Source organism: Falco naumanni, chromosome 2, assembly GCF_017639655.2.
Source record: "Falco naumanni isolate bFalNau1 chromosome 2, bFalNau1.pat, whole genome shotgun sequence".
Taxonomy (NCBI): Eukaryota; Metazoa; Chordata; class Aves; order Falconiformes; family Falconidae; genus Falco; species Falco naumanni.
Window position 1 is genome coordinate 57,026,927 of NC_054055.1, and position 14,538 is coordinate 57,041,464.

General features: G+C 33.3%; 1 protein-coding gene across 2 annotated transcripts in view; it reads right to left on the bottom strand.

Annotated features, from left to right (window-relative positions):
• The window catches only part of UGGT2 (UDP-glucose glycoprotein glucosyltransferase 2), an 89,577-nt gene that overhangs the window by 60,121 nt on the left and 14,918 nt on the right, over positions 1–14,538 (bottom strand). Inside the window, exons 5-10 of one of the 2 annotated variants that reach the window (XM_040584397.1) lie at positions 13,968–14,142; positions 11,956–12,052; positions 10,854–10,929; positions 8,152–8,252; positions 4,835–4,934; positions 170–230 (exon numbers count right to left, since the gene is read on the bottom strand). In XM_040584397.1, the coding sequence (XP_040440331.1) occupies positions 170–230; positions 4,835–4,934; positions 8,152–8,252; positions 10,854–10,929; positions 11,956–12,052; positions 13,968–14,142 (610 nt within the window). The remainder of the gene's footprint in view (positions 1–169; positions 231–4,834; positions 4,935–8,151; positions 8,253–10,853; positions 10,930–11,955; positions 12,053–13,967; positions 14,143–14,538) is intronic. The other variant, XM_040584398.1, reaches the window with a different exon arrangement.

Below are 14,538 nucleotides of genomic sequence, written 5' to 3' on the forward strand. Positions count from 1 at the left end.
AAAATGGAATTGAGTATTTCAACATTATTTATTTAGTAAAATATGTTTAGAAAGAAATAGCTCTTTTTCTCCAATAGAAACCATGTGAAAGTTGCTACACTAACAGAAATCTCCAGAAGTAGTAATATGATAGTAATTGAAATGTCCACTTGAAGAAATAGATACAAACCTTCTGATTTTCTTCTATTTCATTTCGCATTTTCTTCTCTACACGCACTCTGGTCAGTGATCTGTAAAAGTAAAATATTTCTATCACTCAACCACTGTATTTTGAAAAATGCATTAAATAATGTGAAATATCTATTTTAATACCATATCCAATGCACTGCAATTGAAGAATGCTGTAATTAAGACTTAAAAAGAAGAGTAATGCAGTGTCATAAATATTTTATTTTCAAAACAAATATTTTCTTCTGTGTTACTCCAGTAAAAACCCAGGTTTCAAATTTAGGCTAGATTTTGTTGAAGTAACATTATCAGTTTATTTTTTAAGATTCTCAATCTTTTCTCTTTTTTTTTCTAGAAAAATAGCATGTATATAAAAAAAGGAAGTTGTCTGATCATCTAAATCATTACCTAAATGCATGCCATGTTTGTATATTTTAAGTTAATATTACTAACTCCATGCTACTCAACATTACAGCACAGGTGACCAAGGATACAACTTGATGTTTTCACCAAAGACAAGTAAAATATGCAAAGGACAACCACTTTAAAACTAGCTGAGATTAGAAAAGATATTTACAGATTTAGACCTTGAAAATGTTAAGTATTCACAGACAATCAAAATTTTAGCCTCCTTAGTCATTCTGTCTTTAGAAGATAATCCATTGATTTGTCTTTTTTACCTTTTAAGAACATTGTGGAAGACTAACTTCCTCTACCACAATGTATTGTATGTGAGGTTTATAATTACTAGGCTATCACAAAATACTCCCAGAGGCAAATTAATCTCACCATGTTTTAAGAAACCTTCAACCATATTAACCTAAATCTGATTCTTCCAATAAATGCCAAAATAAATACTCTAGCTGCCTACATAAATATTTCTTCCAAAACTTGATTGTACATGATTTAGTAAATCTGTATGAAACTACAAAACGCTGCAGTAATCTTAAACCTGAAAGTTAACAGAGAATGATGTCACTAAGCCAACTTCAATACTTAACAGACAATAAAGTAGTAATTTAATAATATAAACCCTCACCTCCCAACAAAAAGAAACTGATTTAGAATAGATTTTGCTAGCAAACGCCACATTTTTCACAGTATGTCAGAAATAAGACATAAAATCAGTGTATTTTTAACAAATATTCAAGCTTCCCAGGTGATCAAAGATACTACTTGTTAAGTGCAATTTGATTTCCAGGGTTTGTATAGAAATGTTACACAATTCATCACAGCTAAATACCCTTTTTCCATTCACACTCTCTAAATATTCTGCCAGATTATTTTTGTCACTGTGAATCCCTTCTGGATCACGTGATGACAGGGCAACAGAGGATCAAGAACGAGCTGTATTTATATCAACCCATACTTGATGAGCTTTCCTTGACTCAAAGTAAGAATGGTGTAACTTAAAATCTGATGTCAAAGACAGCACTAAAGAACAGTCAGCATGACTCAAATGTATCATCATCAGTAATCACTGGAGAACAAGCTTAACTTGCTTATTACTGTTTAATTAATCTAAACTCTTTCTCATAAAGCTTTTATAATCGTACTGCTAGGTACAACATGCATGTAAAGAATATAGTAAGTATTCAATACTACGTACAGATATTTTATACTGTATTATATTACTTTGTGTTCACTAGTTTGAAATAAAAAAATTGTAGAACAGAAAGCAAGAAAATATAAGCATTTCTGTTGAAAAAGAAACATTGCTGATTAGGATTTTAAAAAAAATATTAAAAAATTGTAGAGTACAAAGAAAAGAATGTCTCAAGCCAAATTTAAATTTGGGGAAAATAGAGGAGAAGGATTAGGAAAAACACAGTATGAAGTCAAAAGTATCAAAAGCTGACTAGGTAGGACACTGCTTTAAGGGACCTTCTACCAGCTACAGACATAATTCAGGAACACTACAGAACTTGTCATTAAAAGAACATCTGTAATTGACAGGAATTATTACTAAGAATTTTCTTAGTCAATAGGCAAAACGGCTACTTAACAGAAGGCCTCCATAGTGAGGTGGAAATGTAATGCATGGCAGTACCACCACAACTATTATTCTGACTTCACAGCAATAGTTGTAGAGAGTCCTGAAGTAAAAAATACTTCAGGAAAAAAAAAAAGCTTTGATTTTCATCCTGCTAAACTCAACTTAAATAGTAGTAGGGCCTGCAACTCTCAGAGTCAATGCTTCATTCTGCATACACAGGTGATAAAAAACACATAGATAAAAAGAACAACCTAAACCTTTCGAAATAGCTTAGAGTAGTAATGTAGAAAGATAAAAATAATATGAAAACAATAAAAAGGCGGAAATGAGAACACAAAGCTGGTCCAACTGTTAGCAAGGAAGTAAAACACTTGATCAAAAGGTAAGTTTTACTGATAGCTTTTTTGGTAATAAGAAAGCAATAAATTAAAGAATCATTTTTTTCTATGCATGACAGTTGATGATGCAGGACTCTAGGAAGATTTCAAGGAGAAAGTGTGATGATCTTCCCCTTGAGAAGGGCACCCTAGGAATTTGAGGTAACAATTTTAAAAGTACCTGTGAAAGACACATATTCATTTTGAGTTCAGTCATTTGTTCAAAGCTTCACAAATTTTTATGCATGTTTTTTTAAGTATTCAGTGCTAAGGACTTACTAGAGAGAAACACTTTACTGCCTGAAAATAAAAGGATACTATTTATCATTCTACATGATGTAGGAATGTTCTTGTATAACCTTAAGGTCATAATACTTTCTATCACGTAATTTTACGCATCTTTATTCTTACCTGGAAGAGCATGTAGCTATACTGTGTATATTGGTGGAAAAAAGGAAACTTTTCACATGTTCATAATGGTAACATTCATGAATGATAAATGAATAGCAAGAAACAAAAGTATTGTAATTCTTATTATTGCATTACTAAATAATAGATAAAAAATACCCTATATGTATCATAATTATCTTTTTAATTGTATAAAATGAATTAGCAAAATGTCAGCACAACATGTATCAGTTGATTCACTGTCTATATCTGATGACATTTTGTAAAATCTACCTCAGACTAACTTTTCAATTGGAAATACTGAGACACTCAAAAGTGAGAAAAACTTCCAGAGGAGTTTTATATTCATTTTTATGGTCGAATCCACCATTTTTAAGGCAAATATAATTTTTTTAATTGTTTTCTTAACTATAGTTCTAAAGTTTTTATACCATCTTCTCAAGCCAAGATTTCCATAATTAAAAATGGTTTTCATATCTAAACTATGTGAAATGTAAACATTTTACAAATATCACTATTATGATCATTAGTTATCTAAAGTGATTAAATAGTGGTTTTTCATTTCCTGTTTGTTCTAGTAGGTTTTTTTCCAAACTAGTATTGTTGACTCAGCAGGTTAAGCATGATTAGATTATTGAGGAAATATATTTTGGTCGCTGTTTGTACACAATGCCCCTTTGATTCAAGTTTGTTGCCAATGCAGACCTACTAACTATAAATTATTTAAGTATCTGTAATCTCTCCTGTTAAAAATAACATGCTAGATTAGCATATTAGAATATATCATACAGGACTGGAACAATAATTCCCGTTTTAATCATTCTAAAGTCTTCTTATACTTTTACCCATAAAATAAAATGTTTGAAGAGTAAGTAAATTTTGCTCTAATGCCACAAATAAATGGCAGGAGTTGGAGTGGGATGTTGCAATTTAATGACTTAAATCAGTGATTTAAACATCACCTAGCATACTTCAAACTGACTTTTTCCTGTCCTTTAAAGAACAGAACCGGCCTTGCAGTTTAACATTATGTATGTTCCCACTATCTTCTAATGGAAAGCTGCACTTTCTGATAGCTAATCTAAGTGTAAACTCGCACCTTCCTTGAAGAAAGATGTTGCAAAGGTAGGTTTTCCATTACAGCATAGATTTTCTCTAACAAAATCAGAAATAATAATGAAACACTGAAAATTAAACAAGTGTTATAAAACGTGAAAGCATACTGAGTTAAGAATCCTATTTAGCATCATATTTAATACAGTAATTCAAGCCAATATTGCTGATAGGATTACATGAAGCACTTAATATAAAGAAAAGCATTTCTCAATTACAATACAATTGGCTTTCAGGAAGAGCAATTTTTAATACTAGTACAGAGGTAAATGTTATTAATTTATTTAATAAAAGATCAATATAGATAATCTGTTATGGGAGACAGATCTTCCCCAGGAAGAACAATAACATACAGCTGCCAGGGTCCAACCTTGTCAGCAATGTTGTGTTTAGAACTTATGTGTGTGGATCCCCTATGAAATTTATTAATATAATTTTGCCTTTTCCTACTGTGAGCAAATCTGCTATTAGTTCAGCAGAATTTTCCGCCCAGGAAAACATCATTCCAGTAAAAGCCAGGAGGACAGGGCATTCAACCATAAATGCGTGAAGGATTAAGGATGCCTTCACGGCACCTTCTGCATCAGACAGGAAACATTCAAGAAACCAGTCATGAGCTCTCCCAGGAGTTATTTTCTGCCTGGAATCAAGCTAGCAAGCTGTAAAACACGAATATCTGACTGCAAGATTTGGATATTAATTTAATGACGGTAATACAGATTTAAATGCCAACATAGAAACAGTACTTGAAAAACAAGCTTAAGTATCTTACCTGGCTCTTATTGGAAAGTTCTGAGCTATGTCTTTCATTACTTTTAAGGCACCATAAACAGGGGCAGACATAATTTGAGCAGCTGCTTGAAAACTAAGATCTGGGAGAAAAATAAAATAAAAATATAAAATCACTGGAAATATCACTTTCGATTAATACTGCCCACAATCAGAAAACTGTTCCATACATACACATTCACTATTAATATTTTTTGTTTCAATTATACATTGTAATAGATTACGAAATAACATTAAGGTCAAAAAGATGGGCATTTAAAAGTTGGAAAAAACCAAATTCAGGCTTTCCTACAGAATTCTGCTCTGCCATCTTGAGCATACACATTGTACACGTAATTTCTAAGTTTACAAAAACATACTGAAGAAACCAGACAATTCATAATACAGTATTATGCCAGTATCACAAGGGTCTCATGCTCAAACCCAGATACACACACCAACCTACAGACACCTGTAACTGCAGCAAAAAATAAGATCTTTCCAGCTCTAGAGCTTCACAAGATTTTCAGAGAAGAGATATATTAAATTTAGAAGGCTATACTGAGTTTGCGAGGAGTACAATTTTCAAGAGTAGCAGCAATCTCACAGGAAGAAAAAAATGGAAATCCATGAAAGAAAGGCCAATATACTACCAAATTTCAGTTCCCCCTGTGTGTAGCACAATTTTTAAAGGGATCTCGCTTTTCTCTCTATGCTTTTTCTCAGAATGAAGCAAATCTTCATATATCAGGACAATTTATAAATCATTTGACTACCCACTGGGAAAATAACAATGAAATTCAGTTAGCCTTCTATGGTGCGTAACTTGGGTATAAAAAATCTTGGTACATGAAACAGCGAAAAAAACAATTTTGGTATCAATATGGCAAGGCAGTAATACATGAGATGCTTCAATGTACTTTGGATACAGTCTGCCTAACCACCTCAGGGCAATGATGATGCTTCCTCATAATCTGCTAGATAAGACCTGAGCAAAAACTGAAGGCCTCAGGTTACCCAGTTTGAGGAAAGCTGATGCCACGTGTAGTAAAAACCGCTGGGCAGAAAGTCATAGACTATCCTGCCTAGCAGAACTTTATAACATGTTTCTGAAGCAATTAGGGGTTAAAAGAAAAAAAAAGAAAAAAGGCTGAAGAAAAGTGACCAACACACATTCCTTGTTTAGCCTGATAAGGTACACCTTGGCTGGAAAAAAAGGCAAGTCTGAGAGGTGGAATGTTCATTCGGTGTGTCTTAATACTTTTAACAAAAAGTATAAAGTGAACACTGTTTTCAAAAAGAACGTTTCAGATCCCTTTCAACAGCTACATAAGCTGTGATCAGGTGAATAAATACCCAATTGCTTATGTTACTACAGATAGTGATGCCTTACCTGCTGTGCACTGAGGACATACACTTAAAGTCCTTCATAAACTGTTAATCTTTTCCATTTTATGCTGAACAGCTGAAGTACAAATATTCAAATCCCAGCGAAGCAAACCTTGGTTACCTCTGGTCAGGGACTGTCACTGACAGAACTCCCCTTGCAGCACCCTAATACAGCTGAGAGCAGTGTAGGGCATCTTGGGGAAAAGATAATCCTGAGCATAAAGCAGATCTTAAAGTATGCTTTGAAAGCTAACAAAGCACTAGAGATCAAGAGGCTGTTCACATAGATAAAGCAATGACTTAAAGGGAATACCACATTGGTACTCTCTGTACCATTTTTCACTATGAATAGTAAACCTAATTAGTTATCTAAAACATAAAGGCTGTTGAAAGGCAACTCTTGAATGGTGTTTAGAGTCATTTATAAATAGAAGTATACCCTATAGCTGGAGTATTTTGGTTAAATTTAGTTAATATTTTACTTGGAAGCTAATTAAAGGAAATCAGAAGTAGCTGAGCCATTAACTCAGCCACTATAATTAGTCATTAAGAATGAACTAGAGAAAGTACCCAGTAATGTCAGGAGTAGGAGTATCAAAACAACTGTACCATACAAAGAAGGGGCTGAAGACCCACTGCCTGAAGAGGCTCTGAACGTACTTATCACAAGCCAGTACCAGTCTTCCTGGCACTGAACAAACACCATCCTAATACTTAATTACTTTCAACACTGTATGAACTGGTTGCGTGGGGAGCAGCACCAATTTCATTTTTTATTTATACAGCCAGGACATCACAGAAAAGACTACCACTAGAGACCTTTTACTGGCTTTTGAAGGTAGACACTAAAGGGATCAAAGCTTTACAGCTGCTTCTGCTTGAAGATCAGAGTGGTATTCAATCATGTAAAAAAACTCCATAAACAGACAAAATGAGAATTCTCTTATTTGCATAGCAAATTTCTCAGGAAAATTGAAATGCAGTGTTGGTGTGGGCGAGTTTTTTTGGGGGTTTTTTGTGGGTTTTTTTTGGTTTGTTTTTTTTTTTTAATTTTGGACCAAGATAAATCCTGCAGCTGAAGGGGAGTTAATGGATAAAAGACTGTAAAGGAACTACAGTTATCTCAAATAGCTAGTTTCAGACTGGATACTGCTAGCAAGCTCCAAAACAGTCAAGGTCCCAAAAAGAAAATGAAGTTCAGATGGTTGCTCAGTCTCTATTGCACCAGTATAAAGACTAATCAGTTTTGATCAGGTTGTCCTCTAAAACTGAAGAATCTAACAGGCAAAATTTAGTTGGCTAAACTGAAGTGTCATGACATTTTAGGGACCTAGAGCGATTTAAAATTCCATTCAAGCTACAGAATATTTTTCAGGTCATCAGCACAGAAGCTGTTTACAAATCAACTTCTACATATTTGTTCTCCTTTTCCACAGGAAAACTTTAAAAAGCATGTTCTTTCATTTGATGTTATATTAAAAAACCTACCAATGTGAACTCCAGTATGTTGATAAAAATTAGAATTCATAAATTAAGGAAAACAAACTGTTTCAGCCTGTACTTTGTCCCGACTCAAGTCGTATGTCAAAATATTTTTTGCCTGACCTCTCAAAAAAAATATATCTGAAACTAAATTTAACATCTGAGATAACACATCAGGCAGAAAACTGGGCAATAGTAAATTCAGTCTTTAAAATCAGTAAAGGTAGTAATGATTCTCCATCTTATAAAATTACTTCAATGCTCCTTTAATTCTAGCATATAATACTAGACAAGATATCAACACATTGTTTTTAAATACTTCATAAAATACTGTGTTTTAATGAAACCATATTTCTCTTTAAAAAAAGCTTTTATCATAATGTTGATACATCAACATAATTAAAGAAATTAACAGAGTACTATGTTAATTCAGAAAAAAGCAATACATACCCTGTAGCTCCCAAACCTTCAGTGGTTCCATGTTGTTAGTAGTTTCAATTAGATGTTTTTTAAACTCTTTTAGATTATTTTTCAAGTCAGGATGCATCTGTCTACGATAAAACATTCTTTTTAAAAAAAGGCAAAAATCAACGTCATCCATGAACAACTACTTTTATCCACAGTATTGCTCACAGCTAGTATGGTATCTTTGGGGTAACAAGCAAGAATTAAAATTCTAATTCATTCTTAAAACAAAAATGAGGATTTAGGGTGAGAAGAGGTGATTTCTGAGGACTAGAAATCAGTTAATTACAAGAAAGAGTTCAATTGTTTTGCAGTGATCTGTCTCAAACCCTGTAACAAATTCTGATGGAATAAATGAACTCAAAGATTACATAGTATTAACACACAATACAGGATACTGTATAGTTATTTTATTATAGCATAATGGATACATGATTGTATCCAACTTTACTACAACAAACTCTGTGTACAGTTACAATTAATCTGTATTACCCACAAAAGATGTAGGCAAGACAATGTTGAGAACATCTTTTATAAATTAACATCACTGACAAAAGCAAGCTACCAAGCACACAAATCACTAGTCAGACCTGAAGATCATGGTGCCCAAAAGCTTAGCTACATTTTGGGTTTTTTTTAAACACAATTGGGCAAAGAAGTCTTGAGGGCAAAGACTCCAGCCTGCTACAAGACACCCTCAGACACCAAATAATCTCCATTAGATTTCTAAAGATTCTTCTACTAGAAGTATTGAGCAAGCAGCAGCTAAAAAACAGGCACGCAAAGCAGTAAGACTAAGTTCTGTAATGTTTCACATTTTATTTTAGATATTAATAAGTTTCACAAGGAATCCCTCCCTCCTAATGTTTTAGCTGTTGGATATTAGCAGTTGTTCTTCACAGAAAAAGAAAAACATCACTGATGAAGACTGTTGTTCTGGAATTAAAATGTAGTCTAGGTTCCTCAAAGAAAGCATACTCAGCTGAAAAGGGAAGCAAAAATAGAAGATCCCTTAATTTTCTTCTTCATAACAAACACAGAAATAACATCATACTCCTAGAAATCTGCCTATGAAGTAGCAAACTCGTAACTTGTTTTGAGCTCTTTAATTACTGTTTTTACTGTGGCCTTTCCAAGTTTATCTTGATGATTAGGGGTTTTTTTTCTGTTCAGATCTTCAATTCCTCTGTGAATGGAAGACAACTGACAAATAAGATCTAGCCAGAAGCCACAGCCAAGATCTATTACTGATGTTTGGTCCTCCGTTTCTCATGTATGCTATGGTCAATGTAGGCACAAAATAAAACACACATGAAGCCAACTGAGAAAAGTTACCTTTCTCTGGGTATCCCACTCATGATGTGAGACTGAATTATGTTAATTCGCACTATCAAATAGTTCTATTTCTAAGATTTTATGTCTTCTGCTTACATTCATAATTATTTCACAGCTGAGAAAAGTGTAGCCATGTCAAAGGTTATAACTGAGGGACAATTTACAGATTACTGAAACATCTCTTTCATCTCCAATATGAAAAGAATAGAAAAGCAGGAGTCTAGAAACAATGTCAAAAATTCTGAATAATTATCTGACAGCTTCACAAATTGGAGCGCAACATCAAGAATCTAAGTATAGCTAAACCTAGAACAATCCAAGAAGAAAAAAAGCTCAAAGATATGACATAAGCATTTGATATTACCTGCTGTGGAATGCCTCTAAAACATAGGTGAAGCTACATGGAAGCCCACAGATCTGGTTGCACTTTATCTCAACGTGTTTACATTAAAAAGGCAGAAAGGGGATGAACACTCAGGAATTTAGACAGCATTAGTGGCTCTGAACTCCAAGACGACTTACAGCTTGGTGAGAATATCTACAAACAAGTTAACTTTTTGCTTTAAATAATAAGAAAGAAAAATACACTAGAGAAGGTAAGACACTCTTGAGTCTCTTGTTGAAGAAAAAAAACCACCAAAATTTATGATTCACTGCATGGATCTGTTACAGGAAAAGGGAAGCACTTTTAATGACTGCAACCACAAAATGAATTCATCAAAGGAGGACTGGAAGGGGCCCTTGGTAGGGTAGCATCCAATTTCATCTAATAGATTGCAACTTAAATATAAGAATTCCTGCTGGAATACAACACAAATTCACCAACTTCAAAATAAGAAGACATTTCTAATAAGCACATCTTCCTAGAAATATCACTCCTTAACTCTAAGAAATGAACGACTATTCATCTTAAAAACACCTTACGTAGATACAACAGACAGGTTTGGACTTGTTGTGCTACTACTCGCATGTCCAAACCCAACATTTTTATTCTAGTTATCTGAAAACAGAAGTAGCAGCAACAATTTACTGTAGATACAAACATGACAACATGGTGTTCTAAGTTTTTGTGACTGTTGCCCAGACAGAATTTTTGTACTAAAATAGTTTACTGTATACATTTCAAAAGAATTAGAGAACTAAAAGCAACAAACTGAAATGAACAGAATAAACAAGTGTTCCATCTTTATATTCACAAGACACACAAAAAAATTAATCAGAATTTTTTCACAAGTGGTAAATAAAGCAATTTCCAACATAACACTCACCAATTCTATAAAAAAGTCAAGCCTTGTTTTTTTTTCTGGAACCTGAACCAAAAATAAGTTTAATTATAATTTATATCAACTCACTTCAATTTTCCAAAGAGAAATCCTTGGACATCACTTTCTTCCTCATCATCTTCCTCTTCTTTTGTCTCATTTGCGCCTGAACACATAGCACATGAAGACACTATATATTAGGAAAGTTACTGATATATTATGTTCTTGTGAATTTTAAAACCATTAACAGAAACATACAATAAGAAAATTGTAATTTCAATTAGATTTACACTTATTAGTTCATATTTTGGCATCAAAATGAATCACTTTACAGAATTTAGTAACATTCAGATTAATTTTAAATACAATTCAACCAATAGTCACATTTTTTATATAAAAGAAATTGAGATGGTTAAGTAGTTTCCTTCCCAAAATAGCCATTTCTCAGACTGATTAAGTGGTAAGGTGTAACTTTTATCAGTCAACTACTAAAAAATTTATGTTTGAAAAGCATGATGGCTTTAAAGTATTGGAATCTCCAGCTAGCATTTGATGTGAGTCAGATATTAGTTTCTTTCCCTTAAAAAAATTAAACTATTTTCAATGCAACCCAAAGGGTATTAACTCTCTTTGGCAAGACTAAGGTTTCACTTTCTTTCTTTGTGTTCTAAATGTCCATGCAACGTAATTTCTCTGTGTCAGAATGCTATAGCTATGACCTGCTATAGTAAATGTCTCATTTCAACATGTAGTAACATACACTGGTACCAAATTCTATGATATAGCACATCCTTCCTACAAAAAATTGGAAGTACTTCCACATAAATACAGAAAAAAACACTCACCCCTGAAACACTAATGTGTAGATACTGTAGTGATTAACACATTAGGGACGCCAACAAACAAAGTAATTAAAGAACAAAGGTTAAACAATCTTACACTTAAAGGTTACATTTTGAAAAGCCACAGAAAACAACAATTAGAGGTTAGGTAATGAACTATATCCTAAGCACAGCTGTTTACAAATGCTAGCATATATTTTGATGTTTTAGTTCCTATGCTTGAGACTTCCTTCTGTAAAAAGAGTCAGTAGTGTTTTGAAGGTTATGATTAATTTCTATAACCGGATTATAATATATTTCAGTATTATCTCCAACAAGGTATCAACAATAAATTAAAAAAACCCACATACCTTTAACCTGTGTGTCATCTACTGCTTTATATTCTGTGCTCTTTATTGCAAGTTCTACACCATATCCAGATAAATACATTTTTCTGGAACTTGGTTTCTGTTTGATGATATTATTTTAACAGAAAAAAAAAAACCACCTTAATAAACTGTATTAGGAGATTAACAATATATAATACTGTAACATCAAAATGTTATAGTAGTAATAACTTAAATTCATCTTTCAATTTATGATTCAAAGTACAAAATGCTACATCAAACAAATTAAGTCATGTAATATATTGACAGTCCATTGAGAAGGTGTGTAGCAAATTAAGGACTCCTTTATCTCCCGCAGACCACAGAAACACTGTGTCATAGTCCCTTCACATATTATTAGAAGGACTAAAATAGGCAGAGCTGGTAGTACCCTATGTAATTATTTATGTCTTAGAATTCACATTTTAAAAACTGTTATCAGTTTCTTTAACTTTGCCAAACTCTGGAGGAAGTTCTCCGTTTCTGCATCAGACTGATTCTTTTAAAAGGTTTTGACGAAAGAGTTAATCACTTTCTGCAAAGAGGATTAAGAAAATATATTGAAGTATCACTGCTAAAACCAGGTTGCCACTTACTAAAAACATACAATAAGTATTTCTAATTTTGCAGTGGAAGTTTGACATTCAGAATTGTAATCACTCAGAGCACACATTTCTGAAAACATATCCTAATCTGCCAAAAAACTATTGAAAATCCCCTTTCCAAAAGGCAATTCTCACATGCAGAGCAGGAACTTTTTTTAAAGTCTTTCAGCTTTAGCTTGCAATTCCTATGGATCATTCTGTATTGAGAATCCTCCAAGTCCACAGCTGAAAACCTAGCAGGGCTGGGGACTTTCTCTAAGCAAATCTCAGTGCACAGAGCACTGCAATCTCTAAGCAGTCTCAGTGATATTGGCACAAAAAATTGAAGCGGAAAGATTGTACCTCTTCTGCTCGCAATGCTCCCTCTTCTGGCATTTAATATAAACAAGAAGGGAGAATCTCTCAGTGGGAAGCAAAGACTAAAAATGGGCGTTGTAAAGAAGGAGGAAAAGGGATGAGCAGTCTGAAGAGAGAAAATGTGCAGGAAAGACAACACGCACGCATTTGGGGGAGGGCACCATGGTGCATAAGCTGGTCAGAGCAAGGAGACTGTAGGTATTTAGCTGAAATAAAAGTGCATAAAAATGTAACATTCAGTAAAACTATACCCCACCCCACTTAATATTTAAGGCTGGTTTCTTCAAATTCTCTGTTTCATTACTGTGAGCAAACAACTCAAAGTCATCCACAAACTATGGATCTCATCTTCCTGAAATGCCTGGTCTACATAAATCACAGCAACCTCTCACTCTATCAGATTATTCTTGTATTAGCCACACTACTTAAGAGCTATACCTTGAATACAAATTACAAAAACCTTCCAATAACTGGGGACAATATAGTTCCATGTACTGGTTTTGTTTCAGGGAGAAGAGTAAGTTAAGAAAAGCATTAAAAATCATTATGTTTAAAATACTGACACTGTGGGATGCAAACATGAAAAAACTAGTTAGTAAAGTTGACTGTGACAGTCCATGCTATCATACTGCAACGAACATATGAGATTATACTGATAATATATAAAATCATAATTATTTTCCAACTTTATTTTCTATTCTCTTTCCTTTATTCTCATTCTTGTTCCTAATATGTTCAGTCTGCTCTCAACATACAAAAACTAGACATATAACCAAAAAAGGATATCTCAAGATCAGTCAGTGATGCAAACAGTGCTTGCATGCAGGATTAGATAATATTATCATACTTTCCCAGCTTCAAAGTCTGTATTAGGTGAATCATTTCACCTAGAAAGTTTTAAAATTAGAATACATACTGCATATGATTTAGGCAAATGCAAAAATAAATGTAGAAAATGTGTTTGGTCAAAAAGCAAGCAAAATAATTACAGAACACTAACAGTTTACTGAACCAATGTTAATTTGAATTGCATACCTGAACATAATGACGGAGAACATAAACAATTTCTTCCTTTTGCGCCTTCTCAGATAAAATCTTGTGAAATTTGACAAAGTCTTTCGTACCCATTTCTGCATAAAGAACAACCACTGGGCCATCCTCTTTGAGAGTTGGGAATTTATGATCTCCCTTAAAAAGATATGGCCTGGGTCTGGTTTTAAAAACAAATAATTGCGATAAATGTGAAAAAAACAGTAAGGGTTTATATGCTAAAAGTATACAATCCATGTTAAAATCATCACAAAATAATCATGATTGCTCATAAATGAACTTAGAACACCAAATTTGCAAATTAAAACATACAATTGAAAAATCAGCATCAAGTATAAATAATTTTAATATATTTTATAAAATCACAACACAAAAGCAAATGAAAAGCATAGTACTTTGAGATTTTGTGCAACAATCAGTTACAGCTTGAAGCTTTGAATTTAAATGATGCATTAAATCTATTGGAGATGCAGAGCAATCAGTGAGTAACAGAGTAGCAGAGGGATATTCAGTGACTTGAGAAAGCTGCTAAACACACATGGAAACTAACTGGGGT